General features: G+C 42.1%; 1 protein-coding gene across 1 annotated transcript; it reads left to right on the top strand.

Moving 5' to 3' along the window:
* The first annotated feature begins 138 nt into the window (after positions 1-138).
* On the top strand, positions 139-26,352 carry inpp5jb (inositol polyphosphate-5-phosphatase Jb). The gene is made up of 14 exons (XM_083783947.1): positions 139-545; positions 8,889-9,481; positions 10,979-11,086; positions 11,352-11,460; positions 16,061-16,177; positions 18,549-18,724; positions 19,699-19,810; positions 21,896-22,005; positions 22,125-22,326; positions 22,427-22,564; positions 22,709-22,792; positions 22,892-22,996; positions 23,175-25,001; positions 25,172-26,352. The coding sequence occupies exons 2-13, from the start codon at positions 8,901-8,903 to the stop codon at positions 23,493-23,495; spliced, it is 2,163 nt and encodes a 720-aa protein (XP_083640073.1). The 5' UTR covers positions 139-545; positions 8,889-8,900; the 3' UTR covers positions 23,496-25,001; positions 25,172-26,352.
* Positions 26,353-27,789: the final 1,437 nt, after the last annotated feature.

Raw genomic sequence — 27,789 nt, 5'->3', positions numbered from 1 at the left:
TGATGATAGGCTACGCACTTCACAACATCGACCCCTGGGGGGCAGCACTGTTGCGTATTCCCATGATATTTTGACTAGTAAAACAACTGAGGTGAATGATTCGCTTACGGAAACGATCCCACAATCCCAGCCATAGTCATAGATGTGACTTCTTAATTTGAAGGGCACGAGTTAAAACTAGAAGCTGCATTGTTATTGAAGCTCAGTTCCGTGGGTCTTTGAAGGATTTAAGCTCTGCGGTGAAGGAAAGAGTGGGTGACAGACATGTTTTGAAATGTAGCGCTCGTAATCTGTCTCCAGTTCAGCCAGTAACCTGCTCACTGTGACATCGACAGTGTGGAGGAAGGGTCTGGTAGTGGACGCCGATGGTTTCGTTTGGAAAGGGGCTGTGGCAACTTCACTGTTGTGAGATTTTTGCTGGGGGCTCCGAAACATTTAATCCATTCCTCATAAGAAGCTGAGCTCTGAGCTGTGCTATATAATATCTCGGGGCTTTTCATCCGCAGGACAGCAAAGGTGTTACATCAGTCATCTTCTAAACAGAGGTAACAAGACGGGCAAAATAATACATTTCTGTGGTGGTTTTAAATAATAGTGCTAAATGTCATTATTTGGAATATGTCAAAAGGAAACATGGCTGTGTGAAGTGTGAACTATGCCATAATGTCAGTCAAGGTAATTACGTGACAGGAAGTCATTTGACAATGACTTCTGTCATTTGTGACAGACTACAGTACACAGACTAGGTCACACAGATCAGCAGGACATCCGACATTAGTACACCAGTGTGTGTGTGTGTGTGTGTGTGTGTGTGTGTGTGTGTGTGTGTGTGTGAAAGCTAGAGAGAGACGTGTTGTGTTTATGTCTTAAAACAGACGGGGCATCATTTAGTTGTGAGTGTGACCGACCATACAGTATGACCTTTAGCATAAGGAAGATGATAATGCATTTTGAATACATTGAATTGTATTGCATCTATTTTTACTGTATCCTTTTGGATGAGTAATAGGCTAGACTGTAGCTACGTTAACGTCAGTGATATCTTTGTCAACAACTACATTTACTTGTCTACAACTCTACATCTACTATATTGACAAGGAGCAGTGAGTGAATGATCTCTATTATAGGAGTGTTTATACTGTACCATGGTATACCTTATCATTACCATTTATACCATGTGTTTTGGAGGTTTCTATGTGGAAATAATATTTTGTACCTGGTGGCGGTGGTGGTGGCGGTGGCTCAGGGGTAGAGTGCCTGGATGGGAACCGTAAGGTTGCCAGTTCGAACCCGGGCTCCCCCAGAGTTACTGTCGAAGTGTCCTTGAGCAAGACACTGAACCCCTAATTGCTCCCGATGTGCTAGTTGGTGCCTTGCATGGTTTCCGCTGCCATCGGTGTATGAATGGGTGAATGTAATGCACAATCTCTGTAAAGCGCCTTGGATAAAGGCGCTATATAAATGCACCATTTACACACAGTCAGACCCTTCTTTGCCCTATCTATCCAGCATGCACACACACACACACACACGTCTGAGATAACATCTGATGGCAAAATACTGAATTAAATTGACCTTCATCTGTTTTCCACCAGAAATTGTCCTTGAAACAGGACAAGAGCATAAATAGGCCAGATATTTACTGCTGCTGTCCTCATTCAGCTGAGCTACCAGTCATTTTTTGTTTCACCAGTCATTGCTCTTTATGCATTGCAATTTGCAAGTACCCGTCCTTCATGCAACACCAGCCAAACACTAGTAACTATATAACATAATACGATGCCAAAGTTACTCACAAAATGTTATTCTTTAAAAAGAATAATCACACCTGTGTGATCCACTCTGAAGGATTGTCAATCCCATCTTTACGCGGACGACACAGTTTTATATTGTGTTGCAGATTCAGTTGAGGTTGCCGTTAAGAACCTGCAGCTTGCTTTTAATACTCTCCAGGATGCCCTGGTTGGACTTGTTTTAAATGCAAGTAAAACAAAATAGTGTATAATTGGCCTGTTTTCACTTTTGTTGCACGAATGTATGCCAAGAACGTGGAATTCCGTTTTATTCTCCACCCCCCGCCTGTGCCAGAACGTAAAAATCTGTCTTTCTTTAATGTCATTTAATCCAGTATTTTTATTACATTTTCTTCCTTTTACTCACATTAGACAGCCTACATACGGATCCGACGTGCACGCCCGTGCACGCTTATTTGTCCTTTTTTTCTGCTCCAAATGAGCCAAAATCCAGTGTTTGGAAGGTTTTTATTCCCTCTTCTTACATCCCCGGATGAAAACAACTACCATTAGGCCGTCTACCACAGCCTAATGGTCTCCTATGAATACAATATTAGGGGGGCCACACTTCCTGGTTGATCTGGGATCTCTTTGTCTACTGTGGTATTTTGCGCATTTGACTGGCACTGGCCTCACGATTCCGCCTAGTGTAACAGGAGGGATTGGGTTAATTGGTAAATTAAACATTACTGATGGACAAACTTGGACACATCAGTGTTTTAAACCGGATGAATTGTTGGGTGTTTCAGGCGACCCGACCAAGACTGATCAGAACTGTGTCCAAGTAGTGGCATGGTACAGCCCCCACTGTCTTTTGAGAGATAGGCAAGATGGCTGATGAGATGTTAGCGACACAAAAGAGGCCCTCACCACCAGCCCCAGGCTGCCAACCCTCACCACCAGCCCTCTCTGTCTCTCCAGATGTCACCACACTCTTCGTGGTCGTCACCCAGTTTGTTCCTGGTTGTCACTGGTACTTGAAATATTAAGAAAGTATGAACCCATAGTCATATTGTACTGCTATTGGGATATTTGGCATAACTATTGAACTATTGCACATTTTGTCCATATTGTGTACTGTTCTGTAGGCCCTATCACCTAACGGGTCTGCCTAGAATGATGGCCACAACCTTCAAACACACAGTTGAAATTTGAAGAATTCTGTAGGCCCTATCACCTAACAGGTCTGTCTAGAATGATGGCCACAACCTTCAAACACACAGTTGAAATTTGAAGAATTCTGAAGAATTCTGTAGGCCCTATCACCTAACAGGTCTGTCTAGAATGATGGCCACAACCTTCAAACACACAGTTGAAATTTGAAAATATATGGTTCCTCTCTCTTTCATTTTTTTCCGTGTAGTAGGGAGACAGGTCTACACAGGTTCTGCAGAGCTTACTGCCCTTGTGGATGTGGAAACACCAAGCGGACTGCAGAAGCATCTGAAATAGTCCATGGTTGGGGTGGAGGTTTTTTTTTTTAAATCGTACCTGGCTTTACTGACACATTGTCCATCATAATATGGATGGAGAGAAGCTCATCTCACATCCACTGATGACTGACAACTGACCCTGAAGTGCTTTGCGGCTGAGGGCAGTACAATTCCCTTCCAGGCGGAAATAAAATCAGTCCGATTGCTGTTAGTGGTGCTGTAGGTGTAGACGGCCTGTAGCATCTTGTGCCCCATGCCAAACGTCTTCAGTCACCTTTGAAGGAAGTTTGGTTTCGTGTGCCTTCTTCACCACATGGCTTGTGTGCTTGTGCCAGTTGAGGTCCTCTGTGATTGCATTGGACTCCACTGCAATGCCTTTGATGTACAGTAGTTAGGAGAGACAACTGTGAGTGTCGGGCTCCTCCTTTTCTTCTTTGAGAACAAAACGCCTGCGGTCTCCGAGGCTAGGCTCCTCCTGACACGGCACAGAGGCCGATGTCTCCTTTGGTGTACATAAAGGTCTTGTCAGTGGAGCCGGCCGTGGAAAGTTCCCCCTCATCATCTTTAACTTGGCTTTTCCATCACTACGAGGAGTACAAAATTCCATCCAACAGTTATGGAGACTGACCTGGACTTTTGTGGAAGAAATCGCACTGCTCTCTATTCTCTAATGAGGTGTGGCAGGTGCAACAACTGCTCCTCCAAGTGGGTGCTGAATGTAGGAAGGTGGTTGTCACGTACAAGTTACAACATCTGAGCAAGGGCCCCTGGCTGATCGAGGTCAAGGACTTCAAGTAGATTGAGTCCTGGACTCCTGGATCAACTCATCTAAACAGGAAATGCAAATATAGGCCATTCAATCTAAGCTAAAAACCCAAAAGAAATTGCAATAGTAATCGTTCAAGGTTTGTTATGAGTTTGTTATTAGGGTCATCCAAATAACATGCATCACATCAAATTGATCATTACATACATTTTGGATCATGGTAAATTCAGTGGTTGAACTTTGGGTACCATTGAAAACTAATGGTACCCAACCTATAATATTTGAATTATGCTTTAGGTAGCATGTGATATGTCAAACTAGGGGTTTTTCATGATTCTGAATTCATTGTAAGCATTAGTTTTGCACGAAAAACACTTGCCAAAAAGTACCCAAATGTGATGACCTTATCACATTTTGTGAAGACGGCTATGGCCAGCCTCATGGGGCAGTGTGTGTGGAGCAGCCTTTTGAAAGTGAGGCTGTGGCTGACCAAGTAGTAGTAAGTAGTTGTAGTATTAGGCTCAATTCTAACATTTGATCATCCACTGCCCAGGCCATGATTTCATTCTTTGCCCGCCTGCAGTGACCACCTGTCCGCCGCTCACGCTTGCAAACAAAAATTAAGTCCAATTTAGTTCTGCACCATCCCGCAATTTTATTGTTTAGTCCCGCAAAACCAGCAATATTTCCATTGAGATATGCGCAGCAGTGCGCACGGGTGCAGCGTGAGCAGAGAGAGAGATGCTGGTGGTTATAAAAGGGAAAACGGGGGGAAAACAAATGTGTATAAGCTGCTCTGTATATATCTATAAATGCACAAACTCTCTGTGCGTACGTACGTACTATGTAATCCACATAACTCAAACTGTCCGGGGGGAAAAATCATCCGACCCATTGGTAATGAAGGCTTAGACTCTCGTAGATTGAAAATGTCAGAATCTATAAATACATCTATGAGAGTCTAAATCTTAGGCTAGGGCAGACCAAGGCACTGTTGGAGGAATCACATTGCCTCGGGATCCCCCAGGAGGAAGTTACTAATGTTGTTCTGGAGAGGGAAGTTTGGAGCTCTCTGGTGGAGCTGTTGCCCCTGCAACCCGACTACAGATAAGCGAGTGAAGATGGATGGATGGATGGATAGTTTTCTTTCACTGTCATCTCCACCTTCTGTAATCCTAGGGATGTCATACAGCTGCTTCAGCAGTTTTTGTCCCTACTGTAGCTCTCTCACACATTCTCTCACTCTGTCTCCCCCCTCTCTCTCTCTCTCTCTCTCTCTCACACAGACACTTGCACAGACACACAAAGCCACTACCACTGATAATGATCTATCTCTTGCTGTTGTGACAGCAGCAACCATTGGGACGTCACTAATTGTGGCTGATGTGGTTGGCTGAAGGAAACAATACAGAACACGTCAGTGCACCACCACTGACCACTTCAAAGCACAGAAGAGATGTGGAGGGGAAATGAGACTGAGAGAGGCAGGCAAAAATAATTATTTTAGGTTTGTGTTTACAATTTGAGATTTGTGTGCGCCATTTCAGTTGATAGGGAAAGGTATGACGTTTTATAGGAAAGAACACACAAACAGTGGTGAAATATAAGAAGAGTTAATCCTTGACAGGGCAATAATGGCAAGGGCGAGCAAGTCTCTTACAAATGAAAATTGGGGACATTTTGCAGAGAGAGAGGGAGAGAGAAAGATGACAGAAAAGTGGAGAGAAGAGCGAGAAGAGGATTAAGGCTCAGGAAAACGGTGCCAGAGGGAAATGAGCGAGGATCAATTTGGAAAAGATACAGAGAGCTGTGACTGAAAGTGTCTGTCTTGTCTAGCTCACTCTCTTCCCTCGTTTTGCACCCACCCACTCCCACGTGTGACAAGTCGCCCACCTACCCTCCTCCCAATCCTCCACAGAAATACCATACATGGGCTATAGCGACACACTACACACACACAGGCAGGGCACCAAGCTATTGGTCCACAAATAGACCAGCATGTTACTAGCTGGGCACATGTGACCAGCGCTGTCCTCTTGGAATCGGCAGCAATCCTTTTCTACATGAAGGTCATGGACTCATAGCCCTATCTTTTGAAGGTCATGTGAATATTTATGCAAGCTCTATTTTTTTCATCGCCTTCAGGGCTCTCCCACTACTGACATAATGTGCAGGTTTAACTGCACATTATGTCTGTTTTGGCTATGGATCTCCTGTCCATGTTTCCTCCACCACCACTGACCAACTGATCTGGAGTTGTCATGCACATCTCTGAGAGGGGGGGGGGGGGGGTGTTACTGATTATTTAAAATTGTTAATAAGTAACAGGAGTATTACTAAGTAACAACAGAGTATACTGTATAACTTCATCTTTATGACTGTGGTGTGCCTTGAAGTCTTTGAAGTCAGCTGCTTGCTGAGTGCTTCCTTGACCTTTGCCCACAAGATGGAAAGATGTGATAGGGCTAGACTGTGGAAATATCTTTTTTGATCTTACATTTATTGTTGAGTGTATCCCTTTTGTAATCACATCACTGTCTCTGCCAGGCCGAAGGCATGGCGAGAGAGTATGTTTTGCACCCCGTCCGTCTGTCTCTGTACAGATAATCTCTGGCACTGCACTGTTAGCCTGGTTGCTGCCAACTGTGCACACAGAGGTTCTGCCCTGGCATCTAGGGAGTGTGTGTGCACAGTTGGCAGCAACAAAATACATTTTGTGATATTACTATTACAGCAGGTTTTGTTCTAAAATCATGCAAATCAGTACAGTATCTCTATAGTCATGTGATCAACACGGATCTGTCCGATTTTCCATATTCCATCCCCTAAGTGCTTATGGCTTCCAAAGTTTGCAGGATTGGTCTGTTTTGATGCCACAATAACACACACGCATAACCAAAAGATCGAGATTCAGACACCTATGCAATCTCATTTTGTGAAGAGTCGTGACGAATCGTGCAGCACTAGTTGGCTGTCCATTTTAGTTACTCTTATGCTTTTGTTTATGTATTTTTGTATACATATTTTCATGGATATTATGAGAATCCATGTCTTGTGGAGGAAAATCGAGATTCACATTTGAGCAAGAATCGTGCAGCACTATTGGCAGGTGTTCTGAGCTGATATGAACTGACTAAGCATCTCCGTGGTTACAGCAGAGTCGCAAGTAGCTTTGACATAATAGAGAGCCTGATAAGCTTTCTGTTAATTTTATATATTTATTAAATGGTCCAAGAGCTACAGGAGGTGTGAAGTGTAAGAAAGGTTGAATAACATGGTGAAGTGGGTGCTGTCCACTAATTCTCTCAATTATTTTTGACAGGCTATTGTTTTCCTCCTTTAAACTATGCAGATCTCCTTCACTTCTCCCCAACAACTTTTCTTCCCAGACTATTACTCTTTCATTATCCCCGCCAGGCGAAAGGCAGAAGGGCGAGGGATTTTATGTTTCCACTCCTTTGTGTTTGTCTCTTAGCAGTTAATCACAGGCGCCGCTGGACCGATCACTGTGAAACTGTCCATGCTTTCCACTGGCCAATTCACATTTTGGCCTATAACTCATCAGGATCCTGATGAAGGATGAAGGAGAGTTGCATGTTAATTTCTCCTTTCAGTAGACCACATTCGCATGGCGCTTCAGTGCACAACTAGAAAAAGTGCCCCTCGGGGCACAGGTCGTCACCAGGCCAGGTCAGGTCAGGTTGTGGCCTCCTGGTGGCGCTATAATAGGCCAATGTGAAAGGGGTGCCATTTCTCCTTACGCCTTTGATGGCAATTGGATGATTTGAGGCATTTTGTTCCAAAAATGTGTTTTGGAAAAATCCACCTGCCAATTGAAAGCCAATTATAGCTTATAATTAGTATGGACTATGAATATGAAATATGGGACAGATCCGTCTTGAGCACATGACTATAGAGATACTGTGTAACGATTTGCAGGATGTGTGGAGGAGTAATATAAAAAAATGTGTTTTACAAAAGTCGGCCTCCTGGCGGCGCTAGGCCGTGTGTGTTCAAAGTTTGGCATGGACCAGGTTAACGGTGCCGGAGAATAGCTGGTAACGGACGGACGGACGGAGTGCAAAACAGACTCTCTCCCCCTCACATACTCTGTCGCCTGGTGGAGACAATTATAGCAAGAGTCATCTCATCTTGCTGATGATTATGATTATGATCTTGTTCTCAGTGGGAAACAAATTCAGGCACAGGGGAGATAATTGTCTTGTATGGTTGATTTTATATAAATTTGTGTTATTGTGGGAATATTGTATCTTAAACTTTTTTTTTCTGTTTGTCTGGTAGTATTTGTCTTTTGGATTGCTGGATATTTTGGACTATAGATTGATTTATTAGACTTTATTTTCTTGGATTATTTTCTGGGATTTATTTTCCTGGTCATTTAAATACACTGCCTCGCAGATTATTTGGTAAGAGACAATACGTTTTCACTTACTTTATTCTGTTGTGATATTTGTTTGCTGCTATATTTTCACCTGCTTTATGGGTTTACTGAACATTGTAGCATTGATTCATGCGTGATGGTTTAATCACATGGGTTCTTTCTTGTAGTTGTTGATAGCTAATATTTACTACTCAGCTATTAAAATAATATTTTGTTAGGTTTAGACATAACAAAATGTATACCGGTATATAAAAATCACACCCGTGTGAAGTGAGGGGTGCTCATACATCATCTCATTCCGGCCAATCACAATTTGTGTCCTCACTTTTGTCTTCAATGTTTGTGTTTAGTGTTTACACACTTTAACCTTCAAAGTTTGTTTACACAAACACTCAAAGCTGGGCATAGGATGGGGCTAGCACCCCTCAAAAATATATAAATTATATCAGATATCTCTGCCATTATAAATGTGCCAATTGATTTCTCTGTTACAGATATTTTAGGAAATGGATCTAGGTGATAAGAGCCAAAGCCAGATACAAGCTGACGGCCCATCTGGAGCACCAGAAGTTTCAACAGTCACTGAAGTGCTTCCTCCAGGTACAGAGGCACCAGCCAACAGTCCCGCTCCTGCCCAGCCTCCTGCCCACCCTCCTGCCCAGCCTCCTGCCCACCCTCCTGCCCAGCCTCCTGCCCAGCCTGCTGCCCAGCCTGCTGCCCCGGGCCGGCCCCCACGGCCTCAGAGAATCCCCAGAGTAGAGGACTCTGTGGATGTTTCTGAGCCCAAACCTGAACCTCCACCAGTGGCCAACGAGGACCAATCCGTTCCTGATGGGGCCGCGCCCAGTCGTTCCAAGCCCCTGCACCCTGCGGCAGAGAAACCCTTGGAGAGGAGTGGAGTGCCCACTGTGGCCAATGTGAAGTCTGGCCCTAAAGGCCCAGGCCACCATCCTGTAAGCCGGGCTGCTTCAGTTCCACAACCACCGCTTTCCAGGCCCCTACCTTCCCACCTCACCTCCCATGCTCAGAGGGCCTTCTCTGTGGCAGGTACTGCAGACACACCGGCCCAAACAGTGGAAGACTTCAGGCAAGTTCTATATTATGGCATATTATTTTGGGTTCACCATATTGTTTTACACAGGCCTATAATGTGTCATTATATGCATCTCAGAAAGTTTCATTTCCAGACAACTGAGAGTGATTCATCTTGGGACAGAAAGTTGATAATACTGTATTTAAATATGATATGATGAGATCCAAGTAAACTGGGAAAGAAAGTGTAGTAGATGAGTTAATTTAGAGATTCATTCAAGTGTGACTGGCACTGACCAGGTTGTAAGTCCTATTGCCACTGAGTATGTTCATGTGACAGTCACACAAATTGGTAAAAATCCCACCTGTGTGATTTTTCTTATCATCACACATCATCATTTAGAATTTGCTTCCTCACCTTCGTCTTCAATGTTTGTGTTACCACAAAACACTCAAAATTGTCCATTCCTTGTCAATGGCATTTAATGTTTTTGTAGGAAAAGGTTTTGTTTGCGCGCACACACACTATCAGAAATGTGCTTATTGAATATAGGATTTCAAAACTAGATTCTGAATTAACCGACATTTCTGAGGGGCATTAGCCCCTCCTACTTATATACAGCTATTGTCCCCACAAAATGTCCGCAACACAAACATTAAATGCCATTGACAATGAAGGGAAAATGTACGTCATCTTGTCCCCACACTTCTCATATTTGCCATCGACAATGAAAGGAGAAATTAGCTCAAATGTCCGCATCCGCCTGGGTGATGGCAGACGGCAGACTGCTGGGCGAGCGCTGACCCTTTGGCATGGGGGGCGAGATCAACATGGAATGAATTCTGTACTGGCCATATATTGAGTGTGTCTTGAGTGTACAGGGTTTGATGAGGTCAGATCAACATATGGAATGTCAGATCAGGTCAGCTCCATATATGGAGATCTAAGGGTTTGAGGTTTGAGGTCAGATTTAGAGTTGCTGGCCGGCTCCATACTGTATATGCAGATCTAGGTGATGATCCAGTCTTCTCCATGTATGGATATCCAGGGTTAGATGAGGTCAGTGTGTGTGATCTTCATATATGGACATGCCAGTATGGCATACAGTATGGGCGTGACGTGTCACGAGTCGTGACCATATATGGAGGCGTTAAGGTCTCCATGATGTCACGAGGTCAGATCCATAATATATGGAGAGCTAAGGATCTCCCTGATGTCACGGGATGTCACGAGGTGTGACGGACGGACGGGAGACGCAGGTTTTCATAGTAAACCACTTTCACCCTGGCGTCCCTATTTTGAACATGTCATTATATAGTAAGTGGTCATTTTCAAAAATAGCAGCTCTACTTAATAGGGCCACGAAGCACGTTGAGTCTACACTTACAGTATATGAAATAGGCTATCTATGTAATGTATAGTATATATTCCATAAGTAGTCCGGGATAACATGGACTCACCTTTATTTACTCATCAATTTATATACTATAAAAATCTGAATGATGTCATAGATATGTATAGCTAAATCAAGGGATGCATTCAACTTCACAGGTTGCACTTGATCACTTGGAATGTGGGCTCTGCCATGCCACCTGATGACCTCACCACGTTGCTTGGCTTGAATATAGGTGATGGAAACACAGATATGTACATCATCGGGTGAGTGTTTTGTTTATGTTGATGGCCAGCCAGCTGTTTCCTCATAAAAGCCAGATGTTCCAATTCCTCATTTCCTCCTTCTGTCCTTCATTCCCACTGTGGTCCATTTCACTGATATACGGTGTTGAACTACAGTGATTCCGTACAGCTACTTTCTTCACAGTTGCCATTACTTTATCAATGCCCACTCTATTTTCAATGTCCTTGTCTGCTTCCGCAATATTGACTATTTGTGCGTCGTGGTGTGTTGTTGTTTTTCTTCAAGGTTACAAGAAGTGAATTCTATGATTAACAAACGGCTGAAAGATGTCCTCTTTACAGACCAGTGGAGCGATGCCTGCATGGAGCGCCTCAGCCCCTTCGGTTACGTGCTGGTCAGTAATGGTTTAACTATAGTATACAGTAATACACAAATACATATTCATAAGTTAAAACTATTCGCACATTACGAGTGTTAAATGAGTGAGCATTGCTTTCTGCTGCTGTTTTGGTTCTCATGGTTTACAGAGCATGTGATTGTGTTATATATTTGCAGGCATAGTGCTTAAACAACCATGTCATGTTGGTTTATCTATTATCTGCCACTGTTGAGCTAGCTCATAACATGCAGTGAGACTCTATTTTTGTCTGTATATCAGTCTACCTGCCTTTTACAGTAAAGCTTAATTAATAATCCAGTAGTATTCAACAAGAACATTTCTTTCTTTTATTTTCATATTTTCTTTTTGAGGGGCGCTAGCCCCTCCTATGCCCAGCTTTCCGGGTCTGTGTGAACACAAACATTGGCTGATGATTGGTTAAAAGTGAGGGCAGAAAAGTGAAGACGCTAAAAATGATTGGCCCGGAATTACTTTTGTGATGATTTAATATAAAAAATAAATACATTAAACTTTATAGTTCATATACAAAATCATTTTATAAATACTAACTAATTAAAATGTGTTAATAAACAATCTAATACATGCATCCTATGATGTATGATGTATACGGGTGCGACTTTATATCATATCTGTAGTTTGGGCCGCTATGCAGCCCTCACACCTACGTTTTACGTTGCACCGCCAATTATATACACACACACACACACACACACACCTTTTTTAGTTGGTTTATAAATCAGATGACTTATCTTTCTATTTTGTTGGAAGCCTCACCAAGCATCCTACACAGCAGAATACTCCCAACTGTATTGGACAGGGGAATTTCTCTTAGATTTAATCGATTTAACATTCCGTTTCTGTCCATTCATGCCATTTAGTGTGTGTGGGTGTGTGTGCATATCTAAGTGTTTGTCTGTGTTGAAGTAGTGATTCTAAGAATGAATCAGCTGAGTGTATAGAGAGGCAGACAAGAGACACCCTCTGAGTGCTGTTTTATTTTTGGATCACATTGATACGTGGTGTTGATGGACCTCTGACCGTGACACTGATGCTGTCCTCCGGCTCTCTGTTGGCCTGCTTGACTAGCTTAAACCTTCTCATAAGCATCTCATGTGTGTACTGCCTACTGTGTACAAACATACTAGAAAGCATGTGCACATATGCATGCACACACACACACACTCACACACACCCTCTCTTATGCTCATTCCTCACACAAGCACAAATACCGCAGGTCAGCCCAGTTTATGGTTCAGTGGATACTGTTACGCAACCAAATCATCCAAATAGCTAGTGAGTATACAAACGAGAGGTTCTTCTCTCACGTGTGCGATGTGTGCCCCCACACAGCAAGTGTGATTAGGCCTCCAAGACCTGTGGTTGGGGGATGGGGTTTGGTTTTAGCACAATATCTGACATGTCCTCTCTCGCTTCTATGCCTGTCTCCTTGTACAGTTGAGCCATAACAGTGCACACACACACACACACACACACACACACACACACACACACACACACACACACACACACACACACACACACACACATTATGTAACATGAAATAAAAGACAAATGTTAAGGATGTATAAAAGGAGAGATGGTCTGACACAAAGCCAAGACAAATGGATGCAGTGTGGGAATTGTTGTCATCCCCAAGGACTGTCAATTCATGCATCATGTTTCCTCCTTAAATGCGCTTCCTTTTTAGACAGCCAGGCTGGACCGCTAGCTGTGGCCTCCTTTATGTCCAGGGTGGACCTCTAGCTGTGGCCTCCTTTATGTTCAGGGTGGACCACTAGCTGTGGCCTCCTTTATGTTCAGGGTGGACCTCTAGCTGTGGCCTCCTTTATGTTCAGGGTGGACCTCTAGCTGTGGCCTCCTTTATGTTCAGGGTGGACCTCTAGCTGTGGCCTCCTTTATGTTCAGGGTGGACCTCTAGCTGTGGCCTCCTTTATGTTCAGGGTGGACCTCTAGCTGTGGCCTCCTTTATGTTCAGGGTGGACCTCTAGCTGTGGCCTCCTTTATGTTCAGGGTGGACCACTAGCTGTGGCCTCCTTTATGTTCAGGGTGGACCTCTAGCTGTGGCCTCCTTTATGTTCAGGGTGGACCTCTAGCTGTGGCCTCCTTTATGTTCAGGGTGGACCACTAGCTGTGGCCTCCTTTATGTTCAGGGTGGACCTCTAGCTGTGGCCTCCTTTATGTTCAGGGTGGACCTCTAGCTGTGGCCTCCTTTATGTTCAGGGTGGACCACTAGCTGTGGCCTCCTTTATGTTCAGGGTGGACCTCTAGCTGTGGCCTCCTTTATGTTCAGGGTGGACCTCTAGCTGTGGCCTCCTTTATGTTCAGGGTGGACCGCTAGCTGTGGCCTCCTTTATGTTCAGGGTGGACCACTAGCTGTGGCCTCCTTTATGTTCAGGGTGGACCTCTAGCTGTGGCCTCCTTTATGTTCAGGGTGGACCACTAGCTGTGGCCTCCTTTATGTTCAGGGTGGACCTCTAGCTGTGGCCTCCTTTATGTTCAGGGTGGACCTCTAGCTGTGGCCTCCTTTATGTTCAGGGTGGACCACTAGCTGTGGCCTCCTTTATGTTCAGGGTGGACCACTAGCTGTGGCCTCCTTTATGTTCAGGGTGGACCACTAGCTGTGGCCTCCTTTATGTTCAGGGTGGACCACTAGCTGTGGCCTCCTCTATGTTCAGGGTGGACCTCTAGCTGTGGCCTCCTTTATGTTCAGGGTGGACCTCTAGCTGTGGCCTCCTTTATGTTCAGGGTGGACCTCTAGCTGTGGCCTCCTTTATGTTCAGGGTGGACCACTAGCTGTGGCCTCCTTTATGTTCAGGGTGGACCTCTAGCTGTGGCCTCCTTTATGTTCAGGGTGGACCTCTAGCTGTGGCCTCCTTTATGTTCAGGGTGGACCACTAGCTGTGGCCTCCTTTATGTTCAGGGTGGACCACTAGCTGTGGCCTCCTTTATGTTCAGGGTGGACCACTAGCTGTGGCCTCCTTTATGTTCAGGGTGGACCGCTAGCTGTGGCCTCCTTTATGTTCAGGGTGGACCGCTAGCTGTGGCCTCCTTTATGTTCAGTGCATCATGCAAAACAGCGGGAGAGCTGGGCCACAGCATCCTGCAGGGCACAATAGAAATGCAAAAGAGGGAGAGCGAGAGGGAGAGGGTGGAAGAGAGAGCTGACAGAGCAGCAGAGATGGACAGGCAGTGTGCTGTGGTGTGCAGCTCTGACTATTTGCTTATAGAAACACTGACCAGAGCCCAACAACCAATGACAGAGTTTTGGGTCCAATGCCGTTCTCTATATTGGAAATATTTTGAATAACAAAAAGGTGCACAATTTTCAATTCAGGCACTTAGCAGACGCTCTTATCCAGTGCGAAATCGGAATAAGTAGAGTACACATGATGAGCTCTAGTCAATAAACCACAGTAAATAAGTACTCACATAAGTAGAGTACAGAGAGAACAATGAAGGTGTTTGGATATCAAGGAGACATTTTGAAATGCTGGTGGTGAAGTAGAGTCTGAAGAGATGAGTCTTCAGACTACAGCAGAACATTGGGAATGAGTCTTTCTGCAGTTCTGACTTCAATGGGGAATTTACTCCACAATTTGGGAGCCATTAGGAAAAAGAGTCTAGGTCCTAGACTCTGGAACATGTGCGTTGTTTTAGGGAATACTCGGGCAACAATCCTGTGTAGGCTGATCTAAGTGAGCAGGAAGGGTTGTAGGGTTGAATCATGTCTTTAAGCTATGGGGTGGCCTTTAGTTGCCTTGTTGGTAAGGTTGTCACAATCATGACATTTTACTTGATGATTGATTGTCATACAAATAATTGTGATTAATTGTGTGACACCTCAGAAGGGGAAAGCAGGGAACCACCCTAGCTGTGTACAGGCATGGAAGAGAAAGAACATTTAACTGTAATCATACAATGAACAAGCAAACAAGTACATTTATTTTGTTTAACAACTTAACCCCTATTAAAACTCAATGTCTGCCAAGGACTTAATTAACTTCTTTTTTATCAACTCCCACAGCGCCAACAACGCCTTTTTAAAACGTTTATAACGTTGTGCAAAAGAATATATATAAATAAAATTAAAATTAAAAGATGTATATAAACTGGCAGTCAGGGCCTTTTTGCGCCCCCTAGTGGCGATGGAAGAAGACGTGACACAGTGTGACTTGTAGATCAGATATCTTTTTAACGGTTTTTTTAAACTACTCATAGGCTGCATAATTGCCATTGGCACTTTTCAAAAAGGTCAAATAATGACCAATATCTCGGTCTGGCCCTAACACTGACATCAGATAAACAGATGCTCATATTTGCATTTAAAAAAATAAATTTGACTACTTTCTCCAAAATAATACCATCAGTTCTGGTGGCACTATACCTAGTATACCCTGTACGTGTACCTTATCAAGAATACACATAGCAGCAGTCACATTACTCACTGCTTTCTATTCTTGTTCCCTTTGTCCTCTTTATTCCTCGTTGACTGTCGTCTGTCTGTCTATTTTCCTTCCTTCGTCTTTGTCTCTGACACTGTTATGGTCTCTATGGTGCTGTGTCTGTTTCTCAGGTAGTATCCCAGCGGATGCAAGGCGTTTTGCTGCTGGTGTTTGCTAAATACTACCATCTTCCCTTCCTCCGAGAAGTCCAGACCGAAACCACCCGCACAGGCCTGGGGGGTTACTGGGTGAGAAACCTACTGTCACCCTTTTCTTTAAACTGTTACTGAGTTATGCAAGGCATACACAGAGGGTTTGGCAGAGGGCTTTCTTGGTCAGCAACATTATCTATCAACAAACCTTGTACAACCAGAAAGGTAATAATCTTGTATTTATTATGTAATGGCATGGGTTGTTTTAGGACACCTTTTTACTCACTACTGTCAGGGATGTCTGTTACATCTGCTGGCCAGAAGGTGGTGCTCTAATTGAATGGAATGAACAGAGAGGGGGAGGGGGGTTGGTTCCAACTATTGACTGCTGCAACACAACCCGTTGCTTCTCTGATAATTTCCTCAACTTACTCTAGATTCTTGAGCTCTTTGAGAAGTGGTTTGTTTTAACACTTCGTTGATAGAATCAATGTAACAGTGGGAGTCTGTCTAAATGCATTTGCTGCTGAAGTATAGGCTATCTACTGCAAGTGAAACTGGACCCATAAGGGTCACCTCCACAGAAGTATATGTGCACTCGGGCTAAGTCTGTCTGTTGTCCTCATTGACAATGATGGACATCAGCAGTACATTCTGCAAATCTGCCTTTCTGCCATGATGTTTCAAGTAATTCAGTGGGTCAGAGCAGAGGGAGGAAATCTACTCTACTCTTATTGTCTACACACTGAAAACCTGTCGTTAAATATTTATTTTGTGAATGATTCACGGGTCCTTGGTGTATGTGTACACTTCCTGTCTTCAGACAGCTCTCCCATTACAGCCACACTCCCATTACAGTCACACTGTGAAACCACTCCTACATGCAAGATATTTTTGCTGTTCTTCTCTTATTGCCACATATTATAATTTAAAACATATTTTAATCGTTCATTCTTTAAAATCAGACCTGTCTGAAGTGAGTGGTGCAACCCTTTAGGGTACCCTGTTGGTACCCTAAACATACATACATACAGTAGGTGCACAGGGACAGACAAAGCTGGGCATTGGAGTGGCTGTGGTTAGATCTAGTTTTTATCATTTGAGGCTTTTATCACAAATCAAATCAGTTTTTATCTTTTAAGGACCTAGAGCGAGTGATACATGCTTTTATTACAACTCGCCTTGACTATTGTAATGCCCTCTACGCCGGCATCACTCAAGCCTCCCTCTCCCGCCTTCAACTTGTTCAAAATGCTGCCGCACGACTTTTAACAGGACCCCGGAAATATGAACACATCACTCCCATTTTAGCTGCACTCCACTGGCTCCCAGTACGTTTTAGAATCCATTTTAAGATTTTATTGTTTGTTTTTAAATCTTTAAATGGATCAGCGCCAGTTTATGTTTCCGATCTCCTAAAACCCTATGCTCCATCTAGGTCACTGAGGTCAGCCAATCAAATGCTCCTTGTCATCCCCAAGGCAAGGTGTGAGAGAAGAGGGCACCGAGCCTTCTCAGTAATTGCTCCGAAACTGTGGAAGCAGCTGCCATGTCAGGCTGGCTCCAACACTACCTGTTTTTAAAACACATCTTAAAACTCATTTCTATTCCCTGGCTTTTAAACCGTGAATAATGTGTACTCTTGATTGTTTGATTTTATTGTATATGTTTTTATTACTGTATTGTATTGTATTATGTTTTGCTTTGCCTAATTGTACAGCACTTTGGTCAACTTTGTTGTTTTAAATGTGCTCTATAAATAAAATTGGATTGGATTGGATTGGCTGCACCACTCAAAAATCACACCCGTGTGAAGTGAGGGGCGCTCTTATCATTGTAAATCATCATACATCATCTCATTCTGGCCAATTAGAATTTGCATCCTTATCTTTGTCTTAAATGTTTGTCACGCAATGTTTGCGTTTACACAAATACTCAAAACTGGCCATTCATTATCAATGGCATTTAATGTTTGTTAGGGACAAAGTTTGTGTTTACACGCACGCAGCTAGACACAGGTGCCCCTCAGAATTTACAAATGTATTTATGTCCAGCTTTGAGTGTGACAAAAGACAAAAGTGTGCAAACACAAACATTGAAGGCAAAAGTGAGGACGCAAATTGTGATTGGCCGGAATGACATTTGTGGTGATTAGATTGGAGTACGGAATGATGTGCAGTATGATGATAAGAGCACCCCTCACTTCACGACGTGTGATTTTATTTAATACAATCTTGGAAACCATTCGATAAAAAAGGAGGGGGGTTACTAACAATAACATTAGTAGTGCTGACAGATGCTGCTGTTAGCAGAATCTTTCAAGAGAGATAATCGGTAATATCCAAATGCTTCTAAGGAATCCCAAATAAATATTTCAAAAATAATCCTGTCTCTTTCCACCCTGACTCTCTTTATTATTATATTATTATTATTCCCGCTCCTTTCATCTGTTTATCCCTTTTTGTAGGGGAATAAAGGAGGAGTGAGTGCTCGCATGTCTGTGTTTGGTCACACCATCTGCTTCCTAAACTGCCACCTGCCAGCGCACATGGAGAACTCAGAGCAGCGCATGGAGGACTTTGAAAGTATCCTACAGCAGCAGCAGTTTGAGAGCCAATCTGCCACTGGGGTGCTCGACCACGAGTGAGTCAGCAGTCTACACTAGCCCAATCTGACCTGAGATCAGATTCTAAAAATGTCTTCTATGTCAGTCGCTCTTCGATTTTTTCAAAACTCGGTGGCGCACTATGAGCTTGTAGATCTGCTATTTTTCAATAGCTAAAGCATAACATAATGCTAACACCAAAAGGGGTTCCCGCCAAAAATGGGCTAGTGTGTGTAGTCAGACTGACCCCCTAGGGGTCCTTGAGGGGGTTGCAGGGGGTCCCCAGCGAAATTAGTTTATATAGCATTAAAATCTGTTTAACCTATTTAGGGTTGAGGTCGATTAAAAAAAAAGGCTTCTAAATCCTGTTTCTATGACGTGAAAACCTTTTTCATGTCAAGGACCCCCAGAATTATCTGTATTTGGCAAAAGATTCAAAGAATCTTTCAAAAGAAAAGATTCAAAGAAGCAAAGATTCTAGTTAAAACCGTTCGCTCTGAAAGAATATATTCAAAGATTTGCAACACATTTTCACGATTTCTCAAAAATAGCAGATCTACAAGCTCGTAGCGTGGCACTCGGTGCCGCGCTATGAGCTTGTACATCTTCTATTTTTCAATTGCTAAAGTATAACATAATGCTTAAAACACCAAAAGGGGTTCCCGCCCTATACTTTGGCTATTTGAAAATAGCTGACCTACAAGAAATTCCAAAAACCATGCAAAACAACACAAATTCTTCTCTTATGGGGTCTCTACAAAATCTTTTCAGATTGGTGTCTGACGTTCGTGGCCAAATATATACATTTTGGGGTCTTTGGGGTCACATTGTTCATTTAAAAAATTGACCCACAAGGGTTACATACTTTTATTTCTCTCTCTCTCTCTCTCTCTCTCTCTCTCTTTTGCATGCATGCATTCATAATCGCCCACACATGTGTCATGTTTACTGGCACTTTCATTCATTTGTGGTGAGAAAATGTAATGTGGTTGCTACTGTACTGTTTTCACAGTGTGGTGTTCTGGTTTGGGGATCTGAATTTCCGCATTGATGACCTCGAAATGCAAGTGGTGAAGTCAGCCATTGATAACAACAAATTCTCCATGCTGTGGGAAAAGGATCAGGTAAAAACAATACTAAATAGTGAGAAATAAAACCCAAACAAACACAAAAACGGTTCAGACTTCTTGTTAGCACATGATAATTAATAATTCTCCCAAATACGCACTTCGTCTGAGAGCAGACTATCTGGTCTACTGTCTATCCCACCACACATGTGTGATTACTATATGCAATGTCACAGCAAGTACCGTAGGTGGTAAAATGTCTTCTCTCCTGCATATAACTTCAGTGTGAATAATTAATGTCTAATGAATGTTAGTTATTGTTTTATTATTAATGAATAATGATCTTGTACCACCCGAGGGCAGTCAATGATTGTTCTTGTGTGTATGTAAGAAATATTCAACTCATCCTCCGTGATTGCTTGTAGATCTGCTATTTTCACTACTTCTTATCTACCTTGTATTTATTTATTTATCCATGGAAACTTTTTTAAAAAAAATTGAAATTCTTTTGTTTTTAATTGATAAAAAGTTGTGATTTTTTTTTTTTTTTTTTTAATTATATTTATATTAAATATATATTGGTCTGTGACCCAAAGATGGTTCCCGAATCCCGACCGACTGTTTGGGTGCTCTAACCTATGTCACTGTCATTGAAACGGTGCTCTAACCTATGTCACTGTCATTGAAACGGTGCTCTAACCTATGTCACTGTCATTGAAACGGTGCTCTAACCTATGTCACTGTCATTGAAACGGTGCTCTAACCCAGGGGTTTTCAACTGATTGTGAACCAGGGACCACCACCTTGACTAAGGATCAACCTGGGGACCACTGTTGTGTTGTAATGGGATATGGGCTAAGATTAGTGCTTTCGTAATATTTGCTATGGAATGCATCCCATGTCTTATACTGTTTCTCAATCGATGGTCCACGGACTTAACTGATGACTGACACATGTGGCCCTATATCTTGGGCGTGCCTTTATCCCTAAACTTTTTTTCTTCCATATTTTACTATCTTGAAAAATTATTTTAAATAGTTCAACTAGCAGATCTAAATCCATACATTATGGCTATTATAACTATTTTAACAATAGTAATAGTAATATATATATATATATACCGGTGTATATATATATATATAGTAAAAAATGGCAAATACATGCAAGATATAGCAGATGATGACATTATACTGTATGGGCACATTAACATTTCCTAATAATGATGACTCAATCAGGCAAGCTGGTACACTTCACCCTTCTTGAGATTCTAACTGCCTTTTCTGTGGAATTTCTTAACCTCAGACTTCCCAGTAATTCTGATAACATTGACGCACTTCCACGGAACAGTGCACAGACGTTTAGTGCACTGTTCCGTGGAAGAAATTACAAAATCTTCACTTTGCTACATTACTAAATGCATGGTCAGGGACCACATGCAATACCTCCACGGACCACCAGTGGTCCACGGACCACCAGTTGAAAACCCCTGCTCTAACCTATGTCACTGTCATTGAAACGGTGCTTTAACCTATGTCACTGTCATTGAAACAGTGCTCTAACCTATGTCACTGTCATTGAAACGGTGCTCTAGTCTATATGTCACTGTCATTGAAACGGTGCTCTAGTCTATATGTCACTGTCATTGAAACGGTGCTCTAACCTATGTCACTGTCATTGAAACGGTGCTCTAGTCTAACCTATGTCACTGTCATTGAAACGGTGCTCTAGTCTAACCTATGTCACTGTCATTGAAACGGTGCTCTAGTCTAACCTATGTCACTGTCATTGAAACGGTGCTCTAGTCTAACCTATGTCACTGTCATTGAAACGGTGCTCTAGTCTAACCTATGTCACTGTCATTGAAACGGTGCTATGTCACTGTCATTGAAACGGTGCTATGTCACTGTCATTGAAACGGTGCTCTAACCTATGTCACTGTCATTGAAACGGTGCTCTAACCTATGTCACTGTCATTGAAACGGTGCTCTAACCTATGTCACTGTCATTGAAACGGTGCTCTAACCTATGTCACTGTCATTAAAACGGTGCTCTAACCTATGTCACTGTCATTGAAACGGTGCTCTAACCTATGTCACTGTCAATGAAACGGTGCTCTAACCTATGTCACTGTCATTGCTGCAGCTGAACATGGCTAAGGATAGTGAGACTGTCCTGGAGGGGTTCTTGGAGGGGCCGCTGAAATTCTCACCCACATACAAGTTTGATGTTGGGTCAGATACATATGATACAAGGTCGGTGAATTCAGATTGCTTTGTCTAACCATGCTGACGCAACGTTTCATATACAACATTTACTGGAAAATTAGGTAATTTGTTTTCTCTTCTTCTTTCTCTCTCGCTGTCCTGCCCAGCGCTAAGAAACGAAAGCCAGCATGGACTGACAGGATCCTGTGGCGCATGAGGGCCACAGCTCCTACTGGCCACACTGCAGGGAAGCGCAGCTCCATGTCAGGGCTGACCAGCGGAACCAAGGTGCTGCAGCACTGCTACCGTAGTCACATGGAATACACTGTCAGTGACCACAAGCCAGTCTCTTCCATCTTCACCCTACAGGTCAGACATCCAGGAAGGGACTTTGTGATGTTGTAAACATGACTGGCTGATGTTTAAACCTTCTTTATTGATTTGATCTGTTGTAAATGTGCTCGTATAGTTCCCATACAAGGTGGACGTCCCACTGGTGACGCTCATGGTGGAGGATGAGTGGAATAGTATTGAAGATGCCAAAGCTAAGTTCAAAACGGCACCAAACTTTTCCCGCAGCTCTTGGGATTGGATTGGGTTGTATAAGGTAACTAGTCTCATGCACTCCTCTCTTTTTAAGAATATACTCAACAGAAACTCTCTCAGCAAATGATTATCTAGATTTGGTGATTATCAATTTTATGTAAGAATCACGGTACATGCCTGCGATTTCTGGTCTGTGATTCTCTAGGTGGGGTTCAAACACCACAAGGACTATCTGGGGTATGTATGGGCCAAGCAAGAGGAAACTGATATCCCTCGACCAGAACAGCAGGTAAGACCAGAGGAATGCAACGTTTTGTTTTGTGGTCGTTTTCTGTGGCATCTGATTTATCTGATTAATCATGGCCCCTCTTATTGGCCTCTTTTCCAGGTGGCATTTACAGAGGAGGAGTTACCCAAGGGCTCAGGGGACTTTATCTTGGGTTACTATAGCAACAACATGAACACAATTGTGGGCGTATCGGAGCCATTTCAGGTGATCATGATAATCAAGTTGTCAGTTTTCCTGTTCGTTTTATCTCCATCTGACTATTTCCTCTAATCACATATTATATTATCATTTCCCTCTGATATTTTGGTCTCTCTTACTCATCTGCTTTTCTACCTTGGTCTTACCGTTCCTCTTTCCTCTCTATTTCATTGTCCATCGTCAGATCCAGCTTCCCTCCGCAGACCTTGAAGCTAGTGCTTCAGACAGCTCTGATTTCAGCTCAGAGGACGACAGTACTGTTGTCCTCATGAAAACCGGGTCCCGCAGTCCCAGCCCCGGGAGGGGCAAGCACCACAGCCATCGGAGTCGCAGCCGCAGTCACAGTAGCAGCCCTGTGAAGTCTCCAATGAAAGGCCTAAACCTCGATGAAGCCTCCCCGACCACTGAGAACAACTCCACAGTTTGCCCAGCAGAGGGCAGCTGCAGTCAGGAGTCTGCCCAACTGGAGAAACCCAATGCTGAGGCTGGGAATTCAGGATTGTGATGCAGGTCAACTTCTTCTGCACTCACTTACGTGCACTGTACTGTATGTTTCAGCTTAACGTGAAAATATACAATTTCTGATGCCTTTTTTTCCAGGACTGCAGTCAACAATCTGGTTTATTAAGAAAACTTACTCTGCCTTGAGTATTTTTCCTAAGCAATTGACACCCTCTTCCCTTTTCCTTTTACATTTCTGCCCAGACTGCCCTTTAGCACAGAGAGTTGACATTTGGCTTGATAAAATCCTCAGATTGATCATATTTAAAATCCTATGTACCAAATCCCAGTCAAAGGAATGTGGTCGATCAGTAGCCTACTTTTCAAAATCTGCATTCCATACTCACATTCTACACATTTTTTAACTTCTTATTGGCGAACCAAGTGGCTGTATCAGAAGATACATGTGAGCATGATAAAATGCTCTCACGAGATCACAGGCAGGGAGGGAACAGTCCTTACATATAGTATCAAACCTGTCTGAAGTTCAAGCCTGTCTTACATTTCAAGGTATTTTCAGTTGTAGCCGCTGCTAAATTAATGAGCAGTCTGGTCTGAAAAATATCCACTAGGACCAAAGTATTTGCTCAAGGTAAATAAATAAATTCGATATTTTTTTTTAAGATTCACACAGTATCCTTTAATTTGCAGACTGTATATAGATATCTGTCTGTTAGTAGTCTTATATGTCCGTTGTGTTATTCTGGAAAATGATGTTTGAGGGCACGAACACTGATCTGCGGTTCCAGTCCGGGTTTTCTTCCTAATAAAAATAGCAAAATCAACAGGAAGTTGACCTTTTTATAAAAAAAATAAAACAGTATTGTTTTTTTATGTTCTATATTGTGTTCACAGGCTAAAAGAGTGACTTTGAGATCACTGTACAATGTAAGTCAATGAGGAGCATATTATGAATAATCAATGGAGCTATTATTTTGAATTTCTAGTCCACCTTTGGAGTTACATAGTGGCAAAGTAACTACACAACCTAAACCTCCACCAAAGTGTTCCTGCCCTTTAACCAGAGGGACAGTTAAAGTGTCGACACCTAAAGTGATAATTGGCCCTGGTGAAACATTTGTGTGTGTTGATGCGAGGTAATGGAATTATTCAGACCTCATGATCATCTGAGGTAATAGGCTTTAATTGCTGAAGCTTTAGAATACTACCACTGTCCTATACTTTCTCTTCTCCAATCACCTTATATATTGTTTACCTATATCACCTATTTCTCTTTGTGTCCTTCTCTACCACATATCCTTCTCTGTGGGTTATGGTGATTAGCATAGCTGACTGTTGTCACTAGTAGTAACATGATGGATTGTTAGCTTGTGACCTGATAAACCATCCTAAAACACGTGTTGTACCAACAGAGTGTTAGCATAGGGCAGTGTATACTGTTGTACTTTAACCTCATTGTATGTGTACAGTATGTGATTGTGTTTGTATGTATGTTTTTTATTAAGGTGGTTGTGTGTGTGTGTGTGTGTGTGTGTGTGTGTGTGTGTGTGTGTGTGTGTGTGTGTGTGTGTGTGTGTGTGTGTGTGTGTGTGTGTGTGTGTGTGTGTGTGTGTGTGTGTGTGTGTGTGTGTGTGTGTGTGTGTGTGTGTGTGTGTGTGTGTGTGTGTGTGTGTGTGCGTGCGTGCGTGCGTGCGTGCGTGCGTGCGTGCGCGTGTGTAGCTAGCTACGTAGCAATGACTGAATGATGTGCAAATGTGTTTGCATGTTTTGCTGCTGGACATTCCGGTACTGTGATTTTGTGCCGTTTAAAGTGCTGTTTTTGACTCTTGTTTATATTTGTGGCTATTGAGAAGTGTTAGGTAAACATGTTAAGGACAGTGTAAAAATGTGGACAACTGACGTTAATGTCAGAAAATGCAGGATAATTTTGCTTGTAGAAGACTTATTTTATTTAGTTTCATTGTGCAATTTATGATTATTCAATATTAATTGAAAAAGAAAAATCATTCGAACTTTGTGGTGTGTGTGTGTGTGTGTGTGTGTGTTTCAAAAGATAAGCTTCAGTAGGTCATATGAACTTTGTCCTATAGGTAGTCAACTATATTCAGTGGTAACTTCAATTCCTACAGTGTGGATATGTGTCTACTGTCGATATTTGATAGATATTATGGCTATTGAATGTTATTGTATGATTATTATGTGTTTAAGATGGATTCCAATATGTATGTAAAAGACAGTTGTGAAATACAAAATAGATGACAATCTATGCCAGAAGATAATTATATTTACATTATTGTATGTATTTATTTTCATATTTTATTCAGATGAGCCTTAATTCTGCTGGCCAGTGAGGGAGAATTATTTCAAAGCAAATGATACACTGATATTTTATTGTTTTTTTTCTATTTTAAAATATATAAAGAAGTTATTTTTGCCAATCTGCCTAATAGTAAACTCAGTTCAGATTTGACTGGATTTATTGTCTGCAGTGTTTATCTCAAGTTTATTGACGACATCAATGAAACTGTCTGCTAATGAATCAATGGGTCAGGTGTTGAGGATTACATAAGAGGCTGTTAATTGTCCAGTTCACCATCATCAGAGTACGGTCCAAACAGAAAATATAATGTTACTTCCTTTCAATCTGTGCTGTCTAGACTGTTTGCTTTTTTGTAATCTCTGGAATACGTTTTTGTGGACAAGAAAGAACAAATAATAAACCATTTGCTGTCATTCATTATAAACATGGTCATGCATGACCATGAATGCTATAATGAACAATTTCCAGTGAATGCCTCACTGCGTTTTATTTTGTATTTTTTTTACTAGCACATGGTGTGTGTGCATACTCTGGTGACTTTGTATACCAATTACCAAACAATAAAGTTTGAGAGGACTTCAGGAAATTCCTTTGTCTGAACTAGCTGTGCATAGTAAAAGATGGAATAACCTATTGTACTGTGCCTCAACCCTGAGTGAATTTGACTAAATTATGTTCTCATTTACATTGAGAGCAGAAGACAGGCCAATTTGATACTAATATAGAATTTAGGCCTACAATGTTGAAGTTAGATCAAGTTTACGATCAAGTTACAATGCAAATGCTGTTGCAGTGTTTATAGGGCAAGAGCAGAAGTGCCTTGCATCATGCCCCACTGGCCCAGTTCTCTGTAAATATACTGTCCACCTCTGCAAATTCAGAGCTGCATATGACAGACTGATGCAATACCGGCAAGTTATTGGGCTGCTTGTTTTAGTGGGCACATACATTACAAAGGCTATAAATAATTAAAAACCATTGCAAAGTGCATCACAACTTTTATATTTCTTATTTATATTGCATTTTAATCTGATAATTATGAAATCTAAAATTAATATGTTGGACCCTGGCATTCCCTGGCATGTGTGGAACATTGTGTCAGGCAACCTTTGGTTTATCTGAGTAGATGATGATCAGATGATGATTAACTATTGAATGAAAAATTCAAGAATGTTAATATATTGATAATAAAAATAATTTCATATTAAGCCAGTAATACCACTTCTGTAGTGTGTATCTATTCAGGAGGAATGGACAAATGTAATTATTTTCCCACCACAATCGTGCAATTAAGTCAAATATTGTTCTCTGGTTCATGATGCAATACTGGGCTTGGGTTGACTCATTTATGGAGGTGGCACCATTGTTATGTCTCTGTTGCATGTCTAAGCATAATCCCTCACAAATGTTTTTGTCACGATGACAAATAATTTGAAGCCGGATTTTTGTATTTACACATAGCTGGATAACAGGATGATATTATATGATTTGATATTCATAGGTGTTTGTTCTTCCGTTGTTTGCTTCTTAGTTCACTTGCCAGAATGTGAGCCCAGGCATGTTGAGTACACCAAAGTTTTATGTTAGAAATGTTGAGTATGGGTCCCCAGCATGTAGAAACTGCCGGATGCTAACTTCCATATGTTGAGCAATTTTCATAATTGGCATAATAATATTATGCCAATTATGTGACCATACCATTAACAATAAAATTAACCTGTATGGGGAAATAAATTAAATGTCATCATGCACATGTCATAGCATGTGATGTCAAACTAGTGGGTTTTCATGATGCTGAATCCATTCCAATTGAATTGAGTATTCGTTTTGCACAAAAAACACTCCTTGGGCTGTTTTTAGCCAAAAATTGACACATTTGTAACAGGATTATGAAATAAGTGAATATGCATTTAATGTGCATTGTGCACACATGCTGCCTGGCTGACTCCTACATACAGGATTATAGTAGTTGTATAAGCATTTTCTCAAATATCGATCTCTCACGTATTTCCAATTA

The sequence above is a fragment of the Protomyctophum parallelum genome, assembly GCF_964188405.1.
Source record: "Protomyctophum parallelum genome assembly, chromosome: 15".
Taxonomy (NCBI): Eukaryota; Metazoa; Chordata; class Actinopteri; order Myctophiformes; family Myctophidae; genus Protomyctophum; species Protomyctophum parallelum.
The sequence above is the reverse complement of the archived record's forward strand: the minus strand, read 5'-3'. Positions and strand labels throughout refer to the sequence as shown.

Bases quoted from the DNA above. Each gene is read 5' to 3' on its own strand.
- inpp5jb (XM_083783947.1), top strand. From the start codon at position 8,901: ATGGATCTAGGTGATAAGAGCCAAAGCCAGATACAAGCTGACGGCCCA. The intron at 18,725-19,698 runs GTGAGTCAGCAG...CTGTTTTCACAG, and splicing joins ACTGGGGTGCTCGACCACGA to TGTGGTGTTCTGGTTTGGGG. The intron at 22,565-22,708 runs GTAACTAGTCTC...GTGATTCTCTAG, and splicing joins ATTGGATTGGGTTGTATAAG to GTGGGGTTCAAACACCACAA.